Source organism: Myxine glutinosa, chromosome 1, assembly GCF_964187855.1.
Source record: "Myxine glutinosa chromosome 1, kmMyxGlut1.1, whole genome shotgun sequence".
NCBI lineage: Eukaryota > Metazoa > Chordata > Myxini > Myxiniformes > Myxinidae > Myxine > Myxine glutinosa.
Window position 1 is genome coordinate 250,949,655 of NC_136261.1, and position 27,471 is coordinate 250,977,125.

At 42.1% G+C, this 27,471-nt stretch overlaps 1 protein-coding gene across 2 annotated transcripts in view; it reads right to left on the reverse strand.

Annotated features, from left to right (window-relative positions):
* The window catches only part of NEK9 (NIMA related kinase 9), a 99,467-nt gene that overhangs the window by 15,998 nt on the left and 55,998 nt on the right, over nt 1–27,471 (reverse strand). For both annotated transcript variants that reach the window (XM_068130018.2, XM_068130021.2), the window contains exons 10-21: nt 22,706–22,904; nt 19,438–19,582; nt 16,418–16,618; nt 13,312–13,358; nt 10,071–10,259; nt 9,747–9,846; nt 9,415–9,576; nt 9,147–9,305; nt 8,872–8,928; nt 7,189–7,334; nt 5,884–6,036; nt 5,477–5,797 (exon numbers count right to left, since the gene is read on the reverse strand). In XM_068130018.2, the coding sequence (XP_067986119.2) occupies nt 5,477–5,797; nt 5,884–6,036; nt 7,189–7,334; nt 8,872–8,928; nt 9,147–9,305; nt 9,415–9,576; nt 9,747–9,846; nt 10,071–10,259; nt 13,312–13,358; nt 16,418–16,618; nt 19,438–19,582; nt 22,706–22,904 (1,879 nt within the window). The remainder of the gene's footprint in view (nt 1–5,476; nt 5,798–5,883; nt 6,037–7,188; nt 7,335–8,871; nt 8,929–9,146; nt 9,306–9,414; nt 9,577–9,746; nt 9,847–10,070; nt 10,260–13,311; nt 13,359–16,417; nt 16,619–19,437; nt 19,583–22,705; nt 22,905–27,471) is intronic.

Genomic DNA, 27,471 nt, shown 5'->3' on the forward strand with positions numbered 1-27,471 from the left:
GGGACAAGGGAGCTCGGGGATTACATTACGAATAGTACTGCAAGATAAACGCAACCACAACATAACGGCTATAACATTCTCTAGGGGGGTTAGTAGGATTAATGGGGTGGCAAAGGGACTCCAGTGCTTATCCACCCACCTGGTCCCACCCCATGGGACAATGTTTATATGCGGCGACAAGGCTTACCCCTATTTACCAAATAATTGGGGGGGCACATGTTATCTGGGTTCAGTCCTTCCTGACGTTGAGATACTGGATGAGCTAGACCCAAAGTCCTTGGACAGGCGTTATAAGAGGTCAGTCATGAACGAAGATGGAACCACTAAACTACACGGGAGCCTATGGGAAAAGGTGTTTGGTTTCTTCTTCCCAGGAGCGGGCACAGTCATGGATAGTTTCCGGATAGATAAATTGGCTTTGGCCCTAGAAAAGGTGGCAAACGACACCGCTACGGCTCATGACATACTATTGGATACGGTGATTCACATGCGTACAATGGTGATGCAGAATCGGGTGGCTTTGGACATGCTCTTGGCAGAGAAAGGAGGGGTATGCGGAATAATAGAGGGAAAATGTTGCACTTACATACCCGATCCATCTGAAGGAGTGTCAGCCGCAATAGTGAGACTAAGGGAAACTAGCCACGCCCTGACGATCGATCGGATCGCGCGCGAAAATTCTTATACATTTAGCTGGCTCACTGACTGGTTCCAGGGATGGACGGGCACCATAGTGAAGTGGTTATTGACCGCACTGGCTGTGATAATCGGGGTAGTAATTTGGGGGGCACTAATGAAATCTCTAGTCCTCCTCTGTATGAGAAAGTATTTTACAGGATGGAAATTGAAGAAGCCGCCGACAACGACTATGGTTCTGACCACAGAGGCCGTCGACCTGAACGGGTCCTTCAACAAGGCAGACGTGACCGGCGCTCCAGAAAATTGCATTGAATTTTGTAATGACTGTGATACTTGTGTTGATCCCATGTGGGAACTGGCTGCTGCCTGTAACGGTGTCTGTGATGACTGTGATACTTGTGCTATAAACCCCTTGCGTGTACTGGCTAACGCCTCTTATGTATTACAAGCTGACAGCTGCACGCCCCCTTCTGACCCAACTATGGATCTGATTGCGACGCTGGGTCTGGCGGTTGAGGGACCCGACGCGGATGTCCTAGACCCGCAAGCCGACCAGGCGCCCATGGGAGACTTTGACATAAAGGAAGTCCCTCTCTTTTCTTCAAATGTTTCGGATCTCTTTGATCCACATGTTGCGGATCTCTTTGCTTCAAGTGATTCGGATTCGGATTTTTACGCTCTGTACCCTGACCAGGAAATTGAGACACAAGATACTGACGACATTTTGTATTCCCCAGAACAGCAACACGTGAGGGACCTCATGGGCATGACCGTTGATTAACTTCGAAGATCTGCAAGGACTGCGTCTGCAAAGGGTGGGGGGAGCCAGTTCCGCAGGGGAAGTGATGCACCCTCTGGCGGAGCAGAACCTCATCTGGACCAGACGTCTTCGTTGTGGATCCGAAACGTTAATGAACTTTCATGTTTTGAGCCCTCAGGCTCCAAGCACGCACCACACGACACGTTCCCCAAATGCACGGGCGAGGCGCTATGGGCGCACGGTATGCCCTTGGGAGATACCCGCATTACACGATGGTCTTTCAATAAAGCCCTATGTGGCACGTTGTCTCTTGAGATACTTTGTCTCGACGAGACAAGAGGAAGGAATGTCAGGTCTCAGATTTGTTACTGCTTAATGCTCAATTATAAATGCCGGTTGACTGACGTATTACCACGTAAGCTATGTTATAAAATGCTGTTCTATAATGTTATTTCATGAGTTAATAAAATGTATTCGAACCTTAGGTAGGCTGCTTGAATCGTAGACATAAATCCTTTGATAAATTGCCAAAAACATTAACTGTTTTGTTTAATGACAGTGACGCCTGAGTTACAATGAGGTTTTTGCTTCGCTTTCATTTAAAATGAGGAAAGGCTCGCTTCAGTCGTGTTGGACAAATTGTATACGTGTGCACTTTCGAGGCTAGATAAGGCCGGTCGTAAAATCCCTATCATGATTCTCCCAATCGGCGCCTCGAGCCGCGGGCAGGAGAACGCTCACATGCGCGTGATTTTGCGTAACACTAGCAGAATGTTTAGGTTGCAGACATAAAACCTATCGTGAACCATATATATTTTGTATTAATCACAGCGACGCTTGACTCTGTATAAACATGCTCTGAATTACTCATTTTGAACAAACCCATATACTTTATGGGTTTGTCGAAGCCAAGAATGCACCCTCCCTTTAATGAGTTATATTTTCTGCCTCGTCGGAGTTTTGAAATCACATCTGGTCCGAATGATAAGGTGCGTGCTGCACTCCCCCGAATGACAGAGCGGATAACGGTGGGGGCTAGGAATGACGGGGAGGGACTCTCGCCAGTCGCTTTGTTCTCTCGGAGATTTTCTGATAATCGTATTCATATATAAATGAATGAGAATCAATGTGTTTTCAGGAAGGCTTGACTTGGCATGTTCTTGCTGTAGCTTGCTGTAGACGTCGGTCTCCTCCGGATCCGTATAAAGTGTTATTTTAATAAAGGTCTCGTCATTCTCAAGCCTGTTGGTGGAACTCTACCTCGATCAGAAAAGGTGGTTTCTGACATGTGGATGGACAAAAGGACCACCGAGGCACTCGGAAACATGGTGGTGGGATGATGAAGTTGGAAAGAGCATTGACGAGAAGAGGAAGAAGTTCAAGGAGTAGCAGAAGGCGAAGGGTACGGGAGCAGAAACAGCAGAGCATGAAAGTTATAAGGCAGCCAAGAAGGCTGCAAAGAAAGAGGTAGCAAAGGCGCAGGAGGCATGTAGGAAAATGTTCGGAGAACGCTTGGATTTGGAAGAGGGTCAGAGAGCGGTATTCGGGATTGCAAAGCAGATAGCGAAAGAGAGGTGTGATGTGATGGGGGTGAGTTGCTTGAAGGATGAAGTGGGACAAATCGTTGTGGACCCAGATGGAATTAAAGGAAGATGGAAAAGATATATGGAAATGCTGTTGAATAGAGAGAATGAATGGGATGGCAACATAGAGAGTAACCCAGTTTTAGGACCTGCAGAGAAGATAACTGAGAAGGAAGTTGAGGAAGTGATAAAAGCAATGAAGAGTAGAAAAGCAGGAGGGCCGACGGGAGTTGTGGGAGATATGTTGAAGGCAGCAGGAAGTTGGGGTGGGAAGAGAATGACAGAGATCTGTATTCTGGCGGTGAAAGAAGGCCGCATTCCAGTGGATTGGGAACCGAGTACCCTCGTCCCTCTATACAAGGGGAAAGGTGACCCTCTAGAGTGTGGCTCGTACCGAGCGATAAAGTTATTGGAGCATGGAATGAAGGTATTGGAAAGGGTGTTGGAGAGGAGGATAAGGAAGAAAGTGAAGATCGACGAAATGCAGTTTGGATTTATGCCAGGAAGAGGAACGACAGACGTGCTTTTATTGTGAGGCAGTTGCAGGAGAAGTACATGGAGAAGAGGAAGAAGTTGTTTCTTGGGTTTGTTGATCTGGAGAAAGCATTCGATGGGGTTCCACGCAAAGTATTGACATGGGCAATCAGGAAGTTAGGAGTGGAGGAATGGTTGATCAGAGTAGTGATGGCAAAGTACAAAAGAGCGCGCACAGCTGTAAGGACGAAGGACGGGAACAGTGGTGAGTTTGAGGAGAAGGTGGGAGTGCATCAGGGGTCGGTACTAAGTCCACTACTATTTGTAGCTGTGATGGAGGTGCTGGCTCAGAACGTAAAGGAGGGTTTACCGTGGGAGTTGTTGTATGCAGATGATCTGGTGTTGATTGCGGAAAGTATGGATGGACTGAAGGAAAAGATGAACAAGTGGAAGGAATGTATGGAGACAAAAGGTCTGAAGGTGAATATCGGAAAGACGAAGGTGATGGCAAGTGGTAAAGCATGTGGTGAGGTGGAAAGAACTGGGAAGTGGCCCTGTGCTGTGTGCAGGAAGGGTGTCGGAGTGAATTCCATTCAATGTACAATGTGCGCTGAGTGGGTTAATCAAAAATGTAGTGGTTTGAGAGGGTCATTAACCAGTGTGGCAGCTACATTCAAGTGTAAGGTGTGCACAGAGGGAGCTGCAGATGGAGGAAATATGGGGTTGGATCTTGGAGATGGCGTGAAGCTGGAAGGTGTGAAAACATTTTGCTACCTCGGAGACATGCTGAATGGAGAAGGTGGATCAGACTCGGCAACGGTTGCTCGAGTGAGATGTGCATGGAAGAAGTTTCGGGAACTGAGTGGCGTGCTGATGAGGAGGGGAGTGTCGTTGAAGCTGAAGGGAAAGGTGTATGCTGCATGTGTGAGAAGTGTTATGATTTCTGGGAGCGAGACATGGGTAATGAAGGTAGAGCAGCAACGAAGGTTGGAAAGGGTGGAAATGCGAATGGTTCGATGGATGTGCAGAGTATCGTTGAGAGAGAGGAAGAGAAATGATGGATTGCGAAAATGATGGGAATAGAGCCTGTGATTGATGCTGTGAAGAGGAACAGGTTGAGATGGTTTGGTCATGTGTTGAGGAAGGATGAAAGTGACTGGTTGAGAAGAGTGATGGAAATGAATGTAGAAGGAAGTAGAGGACGGGGATGACCGAGAAAGACTTGGCTAAAGATGGTGGAGAAGAAATGCGGGCAAGGGGGTTAACAAGGAGAGATGCAGAAAATAGGGCAAAATGGAGAAGATTGTCATGGGGACCGCAAGGCTAACCCCCACTCTAGCAGGGAAAATGGCCTTAAAATGCATGTTGTTGTTGTTGTTGCCATATGCAGATTCGCCATTGACTGGATATGGAACAAACGTACCCGTTTGTTTGCGAACGGGTACGTTTTTCAATGGAAGTCCTTAACGAACTTGCTGTCCATGTCTGACGTGCGACTGAAGGTGCTACAGGAATGTGGAATTTATTGGTTTCATGCTTTAGCATTCGCCGTTTCTGCATTGTCTGTTTGCTTCTGGCCTCCCACCTGTGCGTAGCACGGGTACCTCACTCCTAAAAGACTAAAAACAACTAAAATTTGTTGGACTTTATGAGAAAAACTGGAGAGGAAGAGGCTTCTTGTTTTGAAAAAAAATTTTTTTGGAGGGAATGGGAGAGGGTGACATCTGAATAGTGTACTTCCTTAAACTTGATGAGTGCCAAAATCAATGGCAATCCGGGTCAGCAGTCAGGCATCATGCCACATTAAGGTTTCAACCTTTCAATATCAGAACCTCTCCAAACAGTGGGTCCACAACCTTGATGATTATTATTTCAGTTTTGATTAATAATAAAAAAATTCGTTGATTTTTATCAAAGTAAAATATAATTGTTCAAAACTCAGCTGGTTGATCGTCTCACTATCATTTTCCAAACAGAAGTTTCAGATAAACAAACAATACAACACATGCCACACACTTACCTTTACATTAAGAGAAGACAACTGTGACTCGAGCTCACGAACAGTGGTCGACAGTAACTGAGTTTCTCTTCGCAGCCCCTCAGCCTCTTCCTGGGTAATGTATCCTGTTCTACCTTCATTGCCTGAATCCAATTGACCATGCAAAAGTGCGACCTCTGCACGGAGCTCAGCATTTTCCTTCTCCAAACACGCCTGCTTTTTCGGCATTTTGCAGCCAGAGTCTTTAAGTTTGACCACCTTGCCACCTTGACTTGGAGCATGTGAAGCACTACGAGGTAGTGCGGATGACAGCGGTAATTGCCCATCTGTTGCCACATGATGCTACAATAAAATAAAACAATGTAAGGCATATCTTCATCACCACAGACCTAGTATCAATAAAATGTCTAATTAAAAGGCAGACTTACTGATGAAGCACTTGAGTCAGCCAGAGAACCAAGTTCCAGGTTTGGAATCTTAGGGATTCCACCAAGGCCTAGAGCACAAGGTGGTAACCTTTGCTCATTTCCATTGTTACTCGAGTTCCTATCAAGTGGAATGAACTCGGCTTCTGCCATTTCCTGCAAAGGACAATGAAACAACAGGGATATAATGGTAATTATTTTGTATCTTGGAAAGGCTTTTTATTTCTTGCTATTCAAATAAAGGCCAATGTAGAGATAGATGACCACTGGGTGGGAAATTCATCGACTATAAATGGACGAGGTGTGTGTGTGTGTGTGGCCTGTCAAGCGTTGTGGTCTTACTGGAGTTAGAAACCTCTGCATTTACCTTATGCTGCTGCCAACAGATATTATTTTTAATTAAAAAAATTCAAGTGTCTAAATAAGTGGTGGGTTGGTTTGTGTGCAGCCACCCGGCTGCTGGTTGCATCATTTTTCTGTGGGCACGTCTACTGCTGATGCAATGCCTCTCTATAACCAGTTATCTGGTACTCATTTTGCCAACCTCGGAAGGATGACAGGCTGAGTCAACCCCACCTGGCATTAATTCAACGGGATTCAAACTCAGGACCTTAGGATCCCAAGCCCGCCACCCTAACCATTCGGCCAACGCCAGGTGATTCTAAAGAAGTGTGGAGATGCTTTATTTTCTGTGATTCCGGATAATTGGGAATAAAAGTTGCCACGTGTAGTAACATCCAGCAAACCATCAGCCGTTCGGGGAGTTAGCCCCATGTGGGTGGGGCTTTGGGAAGATTCACGCGATACCTGCTGTTGGGAACAAGACTTCAAACCCCATTGGTGTCGCAATCCTCACACATTGACAAACAAAAAAAGTTTGGCTTGGACTATTGCGCACATCTCATTTGTGGAAAATTCAGAACAACTCGCATCATTTCATCAAAAACATGTGAACTTTAAGAATCCGTATCCCTAAATATCTACAAGTGCCCAAATTGACCCACTTGGGTAGACCAAAATCTACAAATGCAAAATAATGATTTTATGGAAGTAAAAAAGGGGAAAACAGAAAAAGCAGCAAGATGGACTATTTTGAAAAAAAAAGAAAAGATTCCTGATGAAAAGTTTCCACAATATGGTGGAAGATTTGAATACGAAGTCAATTCATACGTCATATCAACATATAAAGTCTGCCAATCCAATAGAAATCAAGCTAAAATGTCCCCATTTTACATAGCTTTCAGATATGGTCTCATTTATATTTGCCAATGGGTGGCCATGTTGTACAAATTACAGCATTTAACTCACCTTCTGCAGCCACGGTGGACATGAAGTGCTAATAGATGCTCTCACATTCTCTTCGTACTTCGGTGGGTCAAACCGAGTTTTATCACTGCCTCCAAAACCTGATTCAGACTCTGTGTCAGTTTCCACTTGAACATTCTCTACATCAGCTGGGATAAACGAAAGGGCATGTATAGCACAAAATAAAGAGAAATAAAATGAAACCACAATTACGATTGGGGAGCTACATAAACATCAAGAATAAAAAAGGCAGAATTTTGGACACCTGCCCACTCGCACATTGCATAAAATCCCTCTGCCATAAATGACCTTCTCTTTCCAACTTCCTTTTCACTTTTGTCCATACTCCTATCCAACTCCCCTCTCGTCTATTTTATCATGTATAATCCACCCTTCCACTTTTCAGTTTACACCCTCAATTTTACATCCTCCCGTTATACAAGCAATATGCAAAGGGCCCCTTGCAATTACAATTAACTTCATTATCATCATAATCATTATCGGCAACATATATTTTAAGCCAAAAATTATATTTTAAGCCTCTACTTTAAGATAAAGTCACTTTTAAGAAAGAAATAACACAAGGATCAACCTCTAAACTTTGTGTGTATTGTGATCAGAAAAAATGTGCAGAATTAGGCAGCAGTTTCTTAAACATTGACCACAACCTGTATTTACTCAAGGACTTGTTGTTCTTGGTTTTCTAAAACTAGTACACCCACTCACTACAGGAGGAGCTGGGAATCATGTTATTATCCTTATTATAATTGCCAATTATTATTACTATTACTTATGTTAGATCAGGTCATTGAAAAGATCAGACCGTGCCTCACCATTCTAAATTCCTGACAATGAAATTTACTACCATGAGAGTGTCGGAGGTGGAGGGGGCCGGGGGCAATATCGCAAGTCACAAAACCTCTTGGGGAGTGGGGATATTGCTTCGTAATATCATTAATATTATGCTATTTTCATAAGTGTTGTTATTCCTTTTGTAGTGAAAAGCGGCTTTGGTAAAACACCAAAAAAAACACCTTGGAAGAACTCCGCAGAAGCGGCAGGAAAGGTCGTGTTATTAATCCTTGTGGGGTATATAGACTACAATAGATCATCGATCAGGTGCGTTCGTTGATGTGATAAGCATAAACTGATGCCCGGATTCCTTCAAATTTCTTTCAGTTTCGTGTTAAACAGCATTAGCGACTGTTTACCAATGCATTCATATGTGTTTGTGGTTTATAATATTTTTACATCTGGCAGGGGTGCTCCCATGAATGGCACAATAAGCTATTTATACACCTTAACACTTAATAATGAAACACCCCTTGGTGAGGTGGGATATTATTAGTATTAATATTGTTTTGTAATCACATTAATATTATGCTATTATCATTAGTTTAATTATTAGAAGTGGGCTTGGAAAAACGCCACGATAAAGCTATCTTAACATGAATATACACCTCAACACGCAACCGCATTGGTGGGGAAAACCCCCTTGGCAGAGAAAACCGTTTGGGAAGGGGGGAAAAATGGATTTGCTTCAACGTTCAAAGTGTGACCCTTAGTCCTCCTGTCATGTTTGGCTGAGATTGGATAAGTAACGACCGAATGTATCGCGGTCAAAAATCGTCAGACAGACAGACACCAAATTGCGTATTTTAGTATGATGCCAGGAAATGTACTCACATGTTCGTGAAAACTGGTTCCCAGATGGGCGGATATGTTTCGCACTCAGAACACACTCTGCATAAGGCGGGATGGAAATAAAAAAATTTAAACAACGGGATTACAAACCACATAGCTTAGGACAAGGAACCGATATTTGAGTCGTCATTTGTGTTGGTGAATAACTCACATGGTCAATAATCAAGCCGAATTGAAACGAGCAATGTCAAATAGTTTCAAAGTTGAGTTACATGTGCCAACAAACAGCAAGGTTGCAAGATGAGAGAGAATCATACCTCCGATAAGGACTGTGTGCCATCCCCTACATGACAAGTCAGACACCTGTCGAATCGTGCCAAATATCGGCCGTGGTCTGGAAATGATGTTGGTCCGGGGGCAGTCTGGCATGCCTAACCGCCCATTTGCTACATTTCCCCAGGCGTATACCTGATTTTCTAAAATAAAATAAAAAGAGAAGGGGAGGGAATTTAGATACAGAAAGAGTGAATTCAGTGCAAGGTTGGAAAGGAGTTTAACCAAGACTTTGATTCAGGTCTGCTTTACCATCAACGACAGCAATTGTAAAGCCATCCCCGCAAGAAAGACGGGAAATGATCTTCCCGACCAGTGTGCCTCGGTGCCGAATGATACCACGTAACTTCCTGCAGTGTCCCATTCCAATTTGGCCTTGGCTATTGTCTCCAAACATATAGAGTCGACCATACACTGAGGAAGGTTTAAGGGTTGGGGCACATGGCAAAACAAAAAGCAGAGGAAGATACACGTGGAGAAAAAAAGAAGAAGTTCCAATCACTGATAAGATAAATGAAGAGGGAGAGGGATTATGAGCAAAAAGAGAGGAAAAAAAAATTAAAAGGGTCAGATTACTATCTCACCATCAAAAGCAGCACTGTGAGTCTTCCCTCCAGAAATATTCTGAATCTGGTACCGCAACAACTGTTTTACTAGCACTGGTTCCAAAGTCATGAGCACTTCCTGGAGAAAAAATGGAACACATCTAAGAAACCTACGTAGCCACTAATAAATATTAATACAAAAAAGGCCATTCTCAAGTTCAAAAAAAATTGGTTAACATGCAAGGTGCGCAAGTTGTCACACTTCACTAGCTTATCAATTTGAGCTCTCAGATATGCATAACTTTAATCCACTGAACCATAATATATCTCGATGTGAAAGTGAATGCACGAGCAAGAGCAAACCTCATGGTCACGGTCCTCAACATCAGTGTTGCAACCTGTATTGAGAAGCCCAAAGGTGTATTGGTTGAGGCCGAGCTTGTTGAATTCATTGTTCCCGCAGGCAAGGACACGACAATTGTGTGTCAGGAAGAAAGTTCCATCGGTGCCGCACACTACAGATTTCACATCATAGCGACTCAGCGCCATCACCTGGCCAAGCAAGCAATTACATTAACAAACTTCCAATAAGTGGTGTGAAGTTTTGGAAAATAATAAAGAAGGCATCTATTTATTACATACAGATATATACAGTAATATTTGACAGAGTACAAAATGCAGGACTTCTCAGGTGATGAGAGCAAATGCAGGAGATTGAGAGCATGCCGTGGGCCTTTATTTTGCAGAGTATTATAAACCTGCATGGGAATGTCAAGAAAGGTTAAGAGAATGCCAAACAATCGGATTACAATTATATCAGTGGTTTAAATCTGAAAATTATAGAATGATAATAAATAAGGACACGTTCCACTCAGTGCATATTGGGAAATGGCCTTTTGACCTAGTCACATTGGAAGTAAACAACATTTAAGGTGACTAATAAAAGGAACATTTAAATTTACAAGATCTGATTACAGTAATTTGCATAGAAAAGCAAATAATGTAGTAATTGCGTTTTTATGTGTTTATTTTTCTTTCTTTACCAAGGGCTGATGGGATGGCATAGAGGTACGCACACTCACCTCCAAGCTGTCTAGCCTGGGTTCGAATCCCGACCCAGATATAAACTGTCATCCTGGTGTTTCCCAGGCAGGGTGATTTATCAATGTGTGTGCCATCCCTCGGATGGCCGTTAAACTGGGAGTCCCGTCTGCCAGCATGGGTTGGTGGACGTTAAAGATCCAATGGTGTCCGCAAAGAGTAGGCGAGTGTCACCGGCACCATGGCCAAATTGCTAAATTCTTGCCCTAACTCAGCAAATGTCAGGCCTGGCCAGGCCTTTCGTGAAAGACTTGGGCCAAGCTTCCCCCGGCCGACCCCACAAGGTGGGATAATAGTGGCCGTTAAAGAGCAACAACAAAATTTCTTTATTTACCAGCAGATAGAAAAAAAAACATGTTTATAATCAAGACATTCATTAAACAACCCCTCTGCATTGTCACAACGTAACTATTCTTAAAATTCACATTAATTTGACATTCTCATCCTCCACACTTGCCTCTGCTTTGAGGAAACTAATTAAAATAAGGCCAAACTGCCTGCTGTTCCTGCATTTTAACATGTGCATTGAACCTGCTCAGAACTACAACAAAGATATGCACTTAATTGGGCAAAGCCAGTTCAATGCTTCAAAAGACATAGATGGTGATAATTTAAAAATAATTTATTTCTGCATTGGATAGCTAAGTAAAGTGAGCAATGACTCAGTGCCAGATTACATCAAGATGGTGGGTGGCTTCCTTCTGGATTTCATTGATGATGAAGTGAGTGCCAAGATAAACATTGCCCATAGATAGACACATGTGTATTGAGATTATACAGAGTAAAATTGTTTTTATTTTTCCAATTTCAAAAGACATTGGAATAATTTGATGAAAAGCAATCTTAAACAAAAAAGAGCAATCAGAGATTGCACACCCTCGCCAGAATGTGTTTTTGGTGGTTTTTAAGGCTTTTGTGTTAAAAACAAAAAAGGCGGCCGAACCACGTGACCGATGATATCATCATTATTATTTTTTCTCCACCAATTTATCCCTAGATGACGCTCATGAAATTTCATCTTGATCGGTTGAAGTTTTGTACTTGTCCAATTATGATGTCATAATGGAGGAACTTATGACATCATCATTAACATATTTGATTCCCCATGGAGAGTTCTTTACATTGAGCGATGTCTCAATTTTTCCTATGCAGCGCCTTCAGAGATATAGAGGTGCAAAGTTTTTTTGGGTTATCCAAGATGGCGGCCGAACCACGTGACCTAAGATGTCGTAATTATCATTAAAAATTCTACAGGTGGAGTTGCACCTATGGTGGAAATTTCCTGTCAATCAGACCAACGGTTGCCGAGAAAATCATATTTATTCTGTGCGGACAAACAGACAAACAAACAAACAAACAAACGGACCCAAATGCAATACCCTCTCCTCCTGTGAGCGTAAAAAATTACCACTTTCAAAATTATTTAAATTATTAGAATGTAAAAAACCGTAAACGAATCTACAGTAATACCCCGGTTTACGTCGCCACTTTTTACAATGTATTTTTAATCGCAAATGTGCCTTAATTCATGTGCACAATGTGCCAAATGTGCCTTAATTCATTAATACCACTTCTTGATATTCATAGGCTCAACTCACCTGCATCGTTTCGAAGGCCATACCTTTTATTCTCGAGTGCTTTCAGAACTTACAAGACTGATAAAGACACCAGAATACATCGCTAAAGTACCAAATCGGGAGATCGCAAAATCGAAGAAAGAACTGCTGTACTTTGCTTTGCACATAAATAAATGTACTGCACTGCAGATCGGCTAGGCGTCACTGTAAAATTGTTACCTTAGAAGTGAAATTAGATTGTGTTTGTCGAATGGATGCTGGTATTAATGAATTGCCAAGTTATCAAGTTTGCCTCTGATCGATAAATATGCCCACATTCATTGAAGGAGGAAGAAGATGTACCACCAACTTTGACGGCCTCCGGAAGAGGTTTATAGTTTATACATGTCTGGTAATTGTGTTTTATTTATTTATATGTATGTGTACTTGAATATAACTGTCGTTAATCAAAAAAAGGTAATATCATAAGTAAAAAGCGAAATTTAATACCTGAAGTGTTAACATTAAAAACGCATCCCCCGCTGATTGCATTAATGAGAAAAATTGCTTTGATTTATGTCGTTTCGATTGCACTTTTCAGGAACGCATCCCTGATGTAAACCGGGATCTTACAGTACTTCAATCTACTGCAGGACAAAAATCTCCCTCAACTTGCATTGAGATGTGTTTGGCATATTCACTACGCTTACTAAGTGCAGGTGGGCAAGTAGTCATGTGACTCAAACTCAAACCAATCAGTGGAGAAACAAACAAGTCTTTAACCACCTGACCAAAAAGCTGCTCATAAATCATTATAAATTTTCTGGATTAGAAACACTTTTTCTGGATTAAAATTTTGTTTTTAGAAACTCCAGGGCCGAAGGTCGTTCTCATCAAACCAGTCTTATCAAAAAACGAAATGCCACCTGCAACCATTGCATACACACCTTCTCAGGAGAAAACGTTGTGCATTCATTGCCGAGCCCAAGTCTGCCTAAGGGAAGGATGATGAAAAAAATAACGAGATAAAGCACTAAAGTTACATGATAATTCACAAACTAAAACATGATTAACAGCAATTTAGTTATCAATATTCATGGCAGTAGTCCTCAATGTTGATGACCTCATGAGATATTGATAGAGACAACTCAGAGTATCCCAATTAATGTGACCCCTCAGATCATCAAGTACTTCGAGGAATCAAAGATAAACATTATCGATGGGGATAAGCAGAATATGAGAAACGTGTGAACATCGACTGCACAACTCAATTCATTTCTCCAGAAGCCGTTCTCTCTCACTTTTCCTTCCAAGACTTCATGTAAGCACCCACCGCCATCTCTTGTCATCCCCAAATTCTGACCTTTATTACCCATTATCCTTTCCTAACCCAACCATCTTACTTGCTAGTTTCAATTTCCTCCCCTCATCCATCTCTTCTTTTCATGTTCAAGCATTCCCTTAATGTTTTGGCCCAGGCAGTTCAACCTCGCTCTTACATGAACCCCATTGCTATAAATAAATAAATAAATGAGGCTGCCAACTGAACAGCAGGCAAACATACCAGAATGGTACTGATATGGCTCTGTGGTCAATTATGGTTACCCACATTATTCACAGATCTGACACTTTCTGGAAAAAAAAAGTTTTAGAATATGATGTACAAATAAAAGCACTGGTCTGCATTTCTTTTTAAAAGCAAACAGTGGAGTTGTCAGCAATCACCATCAAATGTTAATCTTGGAATTGATGCAAGGTGGATGGCGAGTGACAGACCCCGAGAGGTCGCCGAGAGCTTTATTCCAAACCTTAAGCTAGAAACGTGACTTGTAGTGGGGTCAGTCTAAATCAGTAGGACGTTGGGGTTAGTGCATTGGCAGCAAAGCACGATACCGAGATGCAGGTAGTATATTGGTATTGTGGAGAGGAGCTTAAGGAATGTGCAAACAGACCGTTATGGTCCTGCTGCGAGTATCCGTTGCGAAGATAAAACTTTCAAAATTTTTGAGAACCTGCCAAGAATCTTCCCTGTGGTCATGATGGTCCTTACATGATGAAAACTGGACTGAATTGGTGGAGTGCAAGGACAGTATTTTAATAGATGATCATACCTTAGTGTTTTTTGACACCTTGCACATACATTCATGATTCCAGTGATAGTACGACCCCATTCTCCAATAATTGTGTGTTAAACAATGACTTACAGCACTTCCCATTCTCATAAACGTTGAATTAATGAATGAATGAATGAATGATCGTGTTAAGGCCATTTTCCCCGCTAGAGCGGGGGTTAGCCTTGCGGGCCCCATGACAATCATGGTTCCCTGTTTGAGGCAATGTTTTTATGACCGGATGCCCTTCCTGACGCCAACCCTTGGTCACGCTCTTACGATGCGCAGGGATACGGTGTACCTATTCTAAACCGGGGTACACACCGTGATCATTCATCCCAGCAAGCTGGTACTCAATTTGCCGACCTCGGAAGGATGACAGGCTGAGTCAATCCCCCTGGTGTTAATTCAGCGATCGACCGGGATTCGAACCCAGGATCCTAGGATCCCAAGCCGGCACCCTAACCGCTAAGCCAACACTAGGCTATTCTCATAAACGTTGCAATAGTATAAACTCAAATCCTTCAGTGTAATAATCCAGACAACTTTGGTGAACTTTTCTGGCTAATCTGGTGGAATGTTTGGTTACATTTATTGGATACTGTATATTGGACAGGTTTCAGTCTTCAAACAGTTTCCAGTTGATTTTATCATACCAATGGCACTTTGTCATGGTGGTGAAGAAGATGAAGCTATATACGTGGGGCGAAGCTGCAGACCATTTGAAAAAAAGGAAAGTACCGAGCAAAAGGACTCTTTACTAGAAGGGTCCAGTAACAACTTCCTCTGGGAAATTTTGAAAAATTGATGTCAAAATATGCATTTTGGGTGTGATCCTGTCTAAATTGTCACAATAACACTATGCAAAATAGAGTGATATTTGGGGAATTTTTTATTTATTTCAACTGATCATCCATTGCTTTGAGGATTATTTTCAGTTAGAGAATACAGCTTACTACATCGTTTATTTTATTATAAAATAAATGAATACTGAATACCACATACCTACCTTTACAGGACTTTTAATACAAGTGTTTTAAGTGGGGTTTGGGGGGGGGGGGGGTGTGGGTGGGAGAAGGCGAGGGACGAAGGGGAAGTCACGTGTCGTGTACTGGAGCGGTTTACCCGAAAAACCCTGGTTCGTGGTGCAAAACCAGGATATTTACTACCGCTTTAAACTCATGTGTCATGTCGTGGAGGGGTTTCCCAGAATGAGAATTCCAGTTTAAACCAGAGCATTATATCGGTTCGTGAGTGTACTTTATTTATTTATCTACCCATTTTTCTCTATAGGGAATTTCCATACACATGAAAGAGTTTCACCCATGTATATATATATATTTTTTTTTTTAGGAACTTGCCACATTCTAAAGTATTATGAGAGTGGTACTATGCAAAGTATGAGTGGTCCTGCTGCGAGTATCCGTTGCGAAGATAAAACTTTCAAAATTTTTGAGAACCTGCCAAGAATCTTCCCTGTGGTCATGATGGTCCTTACATGATGAAAACTGGACTGAATTGGTGGAGTGCAAGGACAGTATTTTAATAGATGATCATACCTTAGTGTTTTTTGACACCTTGCACATACATTCATGATTCCAGTGATAGTACGACCCCATTCTCCAATAATTGTGTGTTAAACAATGACTTGATTCCAGTGATAGTTCATGATTCATGATTATGAGTGACACAAACATGATTTCTATAGGGTTGTGACACAAACAGTGTGACACAGTGACACAGTGACACAGTGACACAAACAAATATGAATGACACAAACCATGATTCCATATGAGTCAAACCAAAACCAACCCTATCAACAGTCACAATTAGTTAATTACTACAGAAACACCAAACCATGAAAAAGTTATAACTGCCATTAAATGCACAGATAAAAGATGGTCTCAATGGTGGTCCATAAAGAACCTACTGCAAATCTCACCATACTCGCCACATCCCCAGGAAAACACCGCCCCACTGTGAGCCAGCACCACGACATGGCAATCGCCACAGGACACCTGTGCAATCGACAGGTTATTCTCGAATAGCACAGGCAGGGGCTCAAGGAACTCGAGATTCAGATTCCCACCACAGCCCATACAGCCGTAATAGTTCGAACCAAAGCTGAACACCTCGCCTTGCTCTGTCGGGGTAAATGACGGAACCAGAAAGTTAGTGTTGCGCCACATTATCACAGGATCTAGTGTACAGTGAACAGCACTTAAAGATAAATGAGTCAGTTATCTTAAAATAAGAATTATTACAAATGATCAGTATTGGATTTGAAAACTTTACCAAAACGTTTTTATTTAATAAGCAGGAAATGCAACCAAGTGAATCCAACTAATGTATGTGAAGACAGCCGTGCCTGGACTTGTGGGTGCACACTTGGTTGTGAACACATTCTCATAATCTCGAGAGTAACTGACGTCAAGGAAACATTGAATTTATACCCTTCCATTGGATAGGAAGGGTACTGTAAAGGAAATGGTTTGTTCTCTTACAATACTGTACATAAACTATAAACCAGAAGCCTCAGATTTTTTTGGGATACAAAATAAAGGCTCGTAGAAGATCTAGAATACAGAACAGAACAGGACGCAACAGAACAAAAGAAACAGCATAAAGTGAAGGGGGAAATGACAACATCAAGGCTGAGGGATAAAATTATGGAGACAATGAGATGAGGTAACAATGAGAGATGGGGGAGGATGTAGACATGTAGAGGTTGCACATGATGGGTACAGAAGCAAACGCAGTAAGGGAAAACCAGAATGTTATGTGGGAGAGGGGGGAGGGGTTAGGATAGTGTTATGAGGGTAGTTACGAGTAAATGTTTCAAGTAAAGATCATGGCTTTGGATCGAGGACGACCTGAGATGGTGGTGAACACTTGTCGAGAAGACCTGGAGGGAAGAAGGAGATTGAAAGGATGTGGAAGTTGGTTCCACAGCTGGGGAAAAAATGCAAAAAAATGAGTGGAGGTGAGCAGTAATTTTGGATTTAGGCAATTTCACCAGAAGGGGGTTGCAGATGGATCATGTGCGACCTGCAAGAACTTTGGGAGAAGGGGGAGGGACAAAGGGAAGAGGCTGCAAAAACAAAAAGGAGGCGGCGGAAGTCAGAGAGACCAACGACCTGTCTGCTATGGAAAGTTAAAGGCTTATGGACTCAGCTTCATCGGAGGAGATTACAATGATCTTGAAGGCCTTGGTTTGCATGTCCTCAAGCTGAGCAATGTGTGAGACAGTGGTGCCAGACCAGAGGAGAGAAATATCTCAGATAGATATTCCATCAAGGAGAGAGATATTCCATCAAGCTTTGGATGAGGCCTTGGTAGGTGGATACGAGTTCAGTTGTGCCAAGGAAGGACTTTGTATGATGGAAGATGCCCATTGAGTGACTGGCTTTGGAGGTCAACGTTGAAATGTGGTTTGCTCAAGAAAGATTGTGGCTGATAGATAGATAGATACAAGTGACTGTGCTTGCTTTTCCCATCATTGGGGACGGGTATTTATGCTTGTTTTTTCCCGTCACTGGGGGCAGGTACTTTGGCTAGTTTATCATAATAGGCAATGCCCATCAGATGGTATCAGTTGGTCTTTATGGTGAGAAAGATCACTTGGTTAGTTGTATTCATGGATCAAGTGTCCCTACATATCTATAGCCCCCTTGTAGACCATTTTCTACGTGTCCACTACACTAAGGATTTAAATTTTTATGCCATTTTTCTTATGCATCATCCAATACATGATCATTTAAATTCCTAAAATTTAATATGCCATGGAGAGCATGCATTGCTCAACCTTAAATAGAAATTAAAAGTAAACGAGTAGAATTTTAGGATGCAGATCAGCCAAACCAACCTGCTCCAGTGCTTTAATGACAATGAAGTTATTGTCGTGTCCAGGTCAATTAACACCGACGCTGGACGGATGGACCAAAATGGCTTTAATTCCCTCATACTGCGTTGAATTATGGTGGACTTTATGCTCGCACTGTTGTGAGAAGAACACACACACAAAAAAAAGCTTAGCTCTAGTAAAACCAAGCGGTTTATATCCCAAATAACAACAAATAACCAGGGAAGGTTGAAATTCAATAATTAACTATATACAATGGCATAAAATAAATCTAAAGAAATATATGGTGCCTCACTCCAGCTTTGATCACAGACAGGGAGATGGAACAAGAACCAGGTGACTCATCTCTGGTGGTGGTAACATTGAGGGGGTAGGGGGAGTGGGGTTACGCTGAAGCAGCCATGGACAGGCAGAAGGAACAAGCAATGAGGAGGTGATGGGGAGACAGTGAAGAGGGGGGAAGGTCGACGAACAGGCACAGGGAAAAGGCAGGCAGGGGGATCTCCTCTGAGCACGATCTAGAAACCCTCTCTGGCGCTCTCCAAAATCCCCTCAGAACCCTTCAGAATAAGTGCAATCCTTCCACGTCTCTCAAGCTCCTCCCACCAATTCTCCTCAGAACTGCTCTTTTTCCCCCTGCCTTCATCGTCCACTCCTCCGTGCTCCTCCCCTTTGCTCTACGGAAAACATTTCATCCCTCGAGGCGTCCATAGCTCCACCCGCTTCTTTCTTGCCTGGCAGAGCCCCACCACGATGTGTGTCGCCCTCCCCTGCTGTTCTACTGCCACCCGGTGCATCCGGTGGATTACAAGAGGTTTTAGACACATTTGATGAACCTTAAACCCTCGCTATTTATTACGACACACCACCTTCCATAATATGGTGGACGTTCAAACAAGACAATCCTTAATCTGACGTGTCCCTGCTTCCTACATCGAGATTGGCTAACTACTCCTACACAGACCAGACAACTCTACATTTCTCACTGTACTATGGTAATCTCTAACCTCCCCCTTCAAGCATAACAATATAAAGTAAATAAGAGATTCTGAATCAAAAATATAATTCAAAAGTTACATTATAGAAAGAATGGCTCATACCACTGAGGCACACGGTGAATTCATCTCCACAGGCCACCTGCTTGATAGCAATACCGAGCAAACTGTCCACACACTTTGGTGACCGGTAGGAAGCCTTGTCGCCATGTCCCAACTGGCCGACCATTTTTGTTCCGCCCTGCACACTCTGTACAACCCATCAGGCCCCTTTGAAGCATGTTGATGTGTCATATTTCAAAAATTATGAGAATAATAATATTAACAAGCATTCTGAGTATTGCGCTGCAATACATGTCCCCTACCGGCAGTCTGTCATCCGGAAAACTGTGTGAATTATATAATTACCAACTCACGGTCTGAGGTAGCTCGGCTAAAAATTATCCGATTTGCACCAAATAAAGTTCATGAATGGTTGCACAGACCCCTACTTCTCACTAAAAGGGGAAAAAGAATGTAAATCTGAGTTAAAATAAGCCCGCAAGGTCGCTCTGTGGAGTAGCCTGCACATATTGCACTGTGTGGATTATATAATTACCAACTCACGGTCTGAGGTAACTCAGCTAAAAATTATCCAATTTGCACCAAATGAAGTTTATGAATGGTTGCACAGACCCCTACTTCTCACTAAAAGGGGAAAAATAATGTAAATTGGAGTTAAAACAAGGAATATTAACAGCTTTGACTTACCGCACTCCAAATTATAGTCCGGAAAACTGTTGGGGAAATTACCAAAGTTCAAAGTGCCATAACTTTGTCAAAAATGATCGAAACGTCGTGAAGTTCGAACTTGATCTGTAACTTATCATGAGGAAACCATGTACCAAGTTTGAAATCATTAGCATTAAGCGTTTAGAAAAAAAAGTCCGGAAAACTGTTCTTTGCGTGACGGACTGACAGACTGATGGACTGACAGACGGACAGATGGAGGGACGACGTGCAAACCTATAGTCCCTTCCGGTGTACACCGGTAGGGGACTAATAATCACAGGTATGAAAAAAAGGATTTCTAAGCATGTCTAACTTCCCAATTTTGCTTCCATGCTCAGCAGGCCCACTCCTATTTCTTTCAAGTACAAACAAATGATTGCAGTTTCACAAATAAAGGAGCATCAAAAGGAATAAAATCTAGATTGACAAATGAAATAGCAATAAATTAATAGGTAGCTGCCTAGAAGGCAAGGTTCAGGTTCAACGTCTCAAGCACCGATTTAAGTCTTATTCCAAGACTGTGCAGATATTATGTGCCTGGTATTAATTATACTCCAAAAAGAGAGGATGAAATCAAATGACTGTGATAAGCACGTTATAAAAGGCCAAGTGGCGTTTGATGTCATAATATGCTTATTGTATTCATGTGATTCTGCCCCAACACCTGTAACACGATGCCTGGACAGTCTTTGATGAAGATCACATGATAGTGATAGTCAAAACATCGGACCTCGGCCTTGCCTACTGGGCAACTATTTTGTTGGTCATGCTTTCATTTGTTGATACATGTTGTTCTGATTGTACACAAAGCTTTGACAATAGAAGAACAAGTCATTGGAAGAGGAATTATCTACATATATCAACATAATGACTCAAACAAATTTTGACCATTTCAGTTAATTCAAAAAGTTTCACCTTTTAAAAACAATTTAACGTATCTATAATTTATTGGTATCGCAAGGTACCATACGATATCCCGAGTCTTGGTGGTACCATACGCCTTCCACTTCTTAATGATTGTCTTGACTGTGCTCAAGGCCTTTGAAATATTTTTATACCCATCTCCTGATCTGTGCCTTTCCCCAACTTTATCTCAGAGGTCTTTTGAAAGCTCCTTGATGCTCATGGTTGAATCTGTGCTGTGAAATGCAATGCCCAACAGAGGAAACCTACAAGAACAGCTGATTTCATTCTGAAATCATCAGAATCACTACAATTTAATACAGGTGGAGGCCAATTCAATTGGTGTGTGATTTTAAAGGTGATTGGTTACACCTGAGCTAAATTACAATTGCTATGATAAATGGGGAGGTGAACACTTATCCAACCAAGATATTCTAGTTTTGCATTTTTAATTACATTTCTGAAATTTGTAGAATTTGTTTTTCATTTGGAAGTTGTGGGTTACAATGTGTAAATAAAGGTGGGAAAGGTTTGATTTAATGCATTTTCATTCTAGGCTATAAAGCAACAAAACGTGAAATTTTTGAAAGGGGGTGTAGACTTTCTATAGGCACTGTACATTACACATACATTGCACATACATTCATGATTCCAGTGATAGTACGACCCCATTCTCCAATAATTGTGTGTTAAACAATGACTTACAGCACTTCCCATTCTCATAAACGTTGAATGAATGAATGAATGAATGAATGATCGTTTTAAGGCCATTTTCTCCGCTAGAGCGGGGGTTAGCCTTGCGGGCCCCATGACAATCATGGTTCCCTGTTTGAGGCAATGTTTTTATGGCCGGATGCCCTTCCTGACGCCAACCCTTGGTCACGCTCTTACGATGCGCAGGGATATGGTGTACCTATTCTAACCCGGGGTACACACGGGGATCATTCATCCCAGCAAGCTGGTACTCAATTTGCCGACCTCGGAAGGATGACAGGCTGAGTCAACCCCCCTGGCGTTAATTCAGCGATCGACCGGGATTCGAACCCAGGATCCTAGGATCCCAAGCGGGCACCCTAACCGCTAAGCCAACACCAGACTCACACATACTATGACATAACTAATACTCTAAGTGGGCCTACGTGTTGCTCGTGGACTAACTATGGGGGGCAAACCTTTAGCCTTTAATGATGTCATATGTACAAATCTCAAAACCGTAGCAGTACCTTACACTATGTTTTGATGAGGCTTTTTGTTTTCCAATACAACAAAGCAGGATATTTCAATCCACTGCAGGATAAAGGTGCAAATCATATTGAAGGGTTTTTTTTTGCATACTCTCCACAGTTGCCAAGAGTTGGAGAGAGCAGATAGCCATGGGAATCGAACCATAGTCATCCAGTGGAGATAGAAACAAGTATTTAACCACTCAACCAAACAGCCAGATTGCTTTTGAATAACAGTACAGTTGTGTTTCCTACTGTATAATTGTCAAACCAACAAGTGAAGTTGTCATATAAATATTAGTGTGGATAGAAGTTTACAGCTGTAAAGAGATCAACATTCCTATGGTGTAGTTGACAAATCTACAAATTAAATGTCTATTATATTTATCGAGTACAATACCAATTCGAAAAAGTTGCTTTGACCATTTAAATAGGTAAAATATCTGAAGAGTGAAAAAGTACCAGATTGTACTCACCGCCCAAGTGTATAGCTCCTTTTCAACGCTGACAGCTGCAAAGTGACTTTTTCCAGCGCAAACCTGCAAAGCACTACAGCCCTCCTGCCCATTGAAGATTAAATGTGTCTGGGGCATGTACTTGCCTCCTCCCCAGTAGTACACATCACTGGAGCATGGTGTCACGACAGGTAACATCTCCACACGTTTGTTCATCAGTCTGCATGAAATAGATCGCAATAATCCAGACATGTATCATCCTTGAGAATATAAAGTGCTGCATGCAGAAAGGTTGTCACAGGTATCAGGATGAAGAAAACTTTCCAGCTTGAGCCCAAAATCTGCATATTCCATCAGTAAACCAGGCTGAACAGTTAAACGCTTTGTATCCCACCGATAGGCCGGACCTGGAGGCAGACCTGAACAAAAATCGAATCGCCTTGTTCTAGTTGTCTGTCCAACTCATCCACCTAGTTTTGTCACAATTGGTCCACAACGTTTTGAAATATCATGCCATAATATATCGTTTTTGGGATATCATATATATATACGTAACGTAATATATACGTACGTATATATATACGTATACGTATATATATACGTATATATATACGTATATGTTACGTTATGTTATGTATGTATATATATATATATATACGTATACGTATACGTATATGTATACGTATATATATACGTATCGTATATACGTAAATATCATACGTAAAAAGTAAATAATTCTCGTATCCGAATCCATATTGAGATGGCCTCTAATGGCCTCTAAAGGTTGTTTTAATATATCGTTTTTGGCACCATTTGTCAATGGTAAAGATTCACATTTAAAAAAAATTAAATTCCTCTTATCCGAATCCAGATCTTCACCAAAATCGAATCGATTTGTCCTTGTTACACACCCAACCAGTCCACCAAGTTTCATCCAAATCCGTTCATAACTTTTTTAGATATCGTGCTATGTATCGATTTTAGCTCCATCTCCCAATGGTGAAGAATCACGTAAAAAGTAAATAATTCTCGTATCCGAATCCATATTGAGATATTCACCAAAATCGACTTGATTCGCCTTGTCACACACACACAACCTATCCACCAAGTTTCATCCGAATCTGTCCGAGACTTTTTGAGATATCGTGTGATATATCGTTTTAGCCCTATCACTCAATGGTGAAGAATCACTTTCAAATTCTCTGATCTGTATCCTGATCTCCACCAAAATCGAATCAATTCTTCTTTTTCACACACCCAACCTGTCCACCAAATTTCGTCCAAATCCGTAAAAGACTTTTTGCGATATCCTGCTCACATACAAACAGGCAGGGGTGAAAACATAGCCTCCGTCGACCTTTCGTGGTGCAGAAGTAAAAAAAAAAAAAGTAAAAAAAAAGTGCTGTACTATCAGTCAGTCAAGGTATACCTGCACTTCTCGTTTCAGACATTTTTAAAAAGCAAAGAAAGTTAATAATGCTTGCCCTATTTTTCACGTATTCCCTGACTACACAAATTAATGTCACAGCGTCGTCCCACTGTTGCATCAAGATTGCCAAAATAAATGAAGACAGTCATTCATTTGAGATATGTGTACAATCTATATACCTCCTTTTGTATAAACTTTGCTGCCCAGACAACAACCAATTTCTGTGATAACAAGAAGTGTAGGCTCGTGCAAATGAATATTAGTCCATGGGCTGGATAGACCCACCGTGCACCCCCCCCCCCCCCCCCCCCCAGATTCCTCACCCACTGGTATATTTTTGTCCATTCGGGTCTCCTTGATGAAAAAAAAGATGTTAACAAGGAAAATGTAGGGATGGACGTTATGTTATCACCCTATTTTCATAGGTACCCCCTTTCATAGGTATCACCCTATTTTCATAGACGACATTTTGCGATTTTTGAATATTTAATTTAAGGGGGTATGGTTACTTTTTTGGCTAGTATGTCAGTATCAACAATCTGATCATTACAATTTATATATTATTTAAAAGGTCATTGAATTACCTCTCCAATGGTGTATTAATATTTCAGCTAACACCACTACTCATACATCTACAACCGTTCGAAGTGAATATATATCGACAAGTCTCATAAAACATCGAAAATATCCCCTCGTATACCAAAACATATTTTTAAATATTTTTTTTAAACAGGTACACGACACGACAACGACACATCACAACTAAAGAACGACATCACATCTTTAAACGACAACTAAAGAAGAGAAACCGATGGAATCATTACCAGAAGAGTCAAGGGTGCTGTTCGAAGACCTCGTAGATTCTTCTTCAAAGGTCACACAAAGTACAGTGCTGGAAGATGATGCTATAGTGTCTTACATCCAGAAGTATATAGACTTCAAATCTGATGTTGCTGGCGGGAAGCACGGCAAAACTGCACAACTCTGGATCACCTATATGAACCACGTCTGGCTCGTGCTACAGTTGCTTCAAGCAGTGAAGACCAACGACTACTCACTTTACAACCATTGTCGATATAAAATGGCCGATATATTCTTCAGCTTCGACGGCCAAAATTACTCGCGTTACCTGGCATTATTCTCTGTGTTTCTGGCCAACATTGAAGATACTCACCCAGGTGTAACACAGCTGATGAAGGGAGGCGCCATCAGTGTAGCAAGATCGTTAGTTCCAGAAAGTAGGTGTGCCGTCGATAAGACCATAGAGGAGACCTTTATGAAGCACGCAAAGTCTCATGGAGGCTCCGGTGGCTGTGGAGCTGGGCTAACAGGACTACTCGGTAACTTTAATGCATATCAGCGTTGGGTTAAGACGACACACGAGCGCGCTCAGTTTGTGGACGTGACCTTTGCGATGGCTGACATGCAATCAGTCACCTGGTGGACGCAAACATAAAGATCTCAGACCAGCGCAAGTTTAAAAGAGCGAAATAATGGTACAAAAAACCATTGATGCGATCAACGGCTTTCTAAACCCCTTCGATGTCCCAGACGACACTAAGCTCTACTGCATATCTTTGGGTGCTCCCGCTCCTCCGGCAATCGAAAAAGACGTCCTGATGGCTGAGGAACTTGGTAAAAAAGCGAAGGAGCAGTTCATAGTTGATCGCCTTGAAAAGAAAGATCACTTCTTTGAGCCAGTGAAGAAGATGAGACTAAAAACACTCGAGTCGATGAGCAAATCTGTGAAACTGAAGACAACTCAGAATAAGGTCCTTGCATATAAGCAGCACAGCAGTGTTGCATTACAGCTGTTGGTCCGAGCGGAACCCACTGGTGCTATAGATGTTGAAAATTTGATGAGATACCCTATCACTCCAGTTCCATACAGCATGGGTACCGCAGACGGATTCCTGGCCAAGACAGACAAAGCGAAGGGTCTGCAATATCTCCTGAAGGATACAGAAGATGTTCCACTACAAAGAGCTGATACCCTAATTATTCAAGATGGCAATGCCTTATTTCACACTTTGCAGGACATCCCAGGCAATTTCCAACAAATCGCTTACAGAATATATGATGCTATGCCCAAGCAGAACGACATTGTATTCAGCACAGACATGTACAAAGCTCAATCGGTGAAGGGGATGGAACGTGAAAGACAAGGATGCGTAAACAAGTTGATTATCCGTGGACCACTGACAAAGAAACCCATCAATTGGAAGCTCTTCTTAATGAATGATCACAACAAAATACAACTGAGCCAAGTTCTGAGTGATGTTTGGAGTGAGAACGAATTCGCTTCAAAACTGCTCCAGCATAAGATGGTTGTCGTAGTTGAAGGACATGCCTACATGTTGAGCTCAGATGATGGAAACACAATGAAAATAACTGAAATTACTTCCCTGTATTCAACACAAGAGGAGACAGACACGCGAGTCATCATATACTGTCTCTATGCACAAGAGAGAGGATACCAGGTTGTACGTACCCGAAGTCCAGATAGCGATGTGTTCTTCATTGCTCTTCATCACGCTCCGACCCTAGATGTAACACTGCTATTCGACACAGGCTCTGGAAATAAAAAGCGGCTCATCAATGTCACAGATCTTGCACATGGCTATGGTCAACAGTTCTGCACTGCCGTGATGGCCTTACATGCATTTACGCACTGTGATACCACTAGTGCCTTCAAGGGCATTGGGAAAATACAGCCAATTAAAGTGCTCCAAAAGATGCCAGCATTCCAGTCTGTATTAGCGAGCCTTGGAGACGAATGGACTGTTCCTGAAGCTGTGTCCACTGAATTGGAGGCATTCACGTGTGCTATCTACGGGAAACCCCGGTATAAGAAGGTAGACAACTTATGCTACGCAATGCTTAAGGAGAAATGTGGCAGTCCTGATGGAGCAGTTAAACTCGGTGAGAAGCTTCCTCAGCCAACCTCAGCCAGCTTCCCCCTTGCATAACAGTACTGCATCAGCATATTAGGCGAGTAAACTACCAGGTGGCCATCTGGAAGAGGGCACACGTTCCACAACCTGATGTCCCAAGTCCTGCAGACGGTAATGGTTGGAAAGTTGGAAAAGGTGACAAGCTTGAACCGGTGTGGTTTGAAGGGGACGCACTACCAGTCGACCGTGCGGAAGTAGATAGTGATACCGACACCGAGGACTCAGATGATTCGAGTGCCTCCGATGAGGATGAAGATGAAGGAGTCGACGACTTCTCGCAAGACGATGATGACAGTGATGATGATGATGATGATGATGGCACTTAGCCAGCTGTTTCATGAAAGAGTTTGCTCTTTGATATTGCAAAAACATTGTTAATCAATTAGGAATACTTTCACAATATA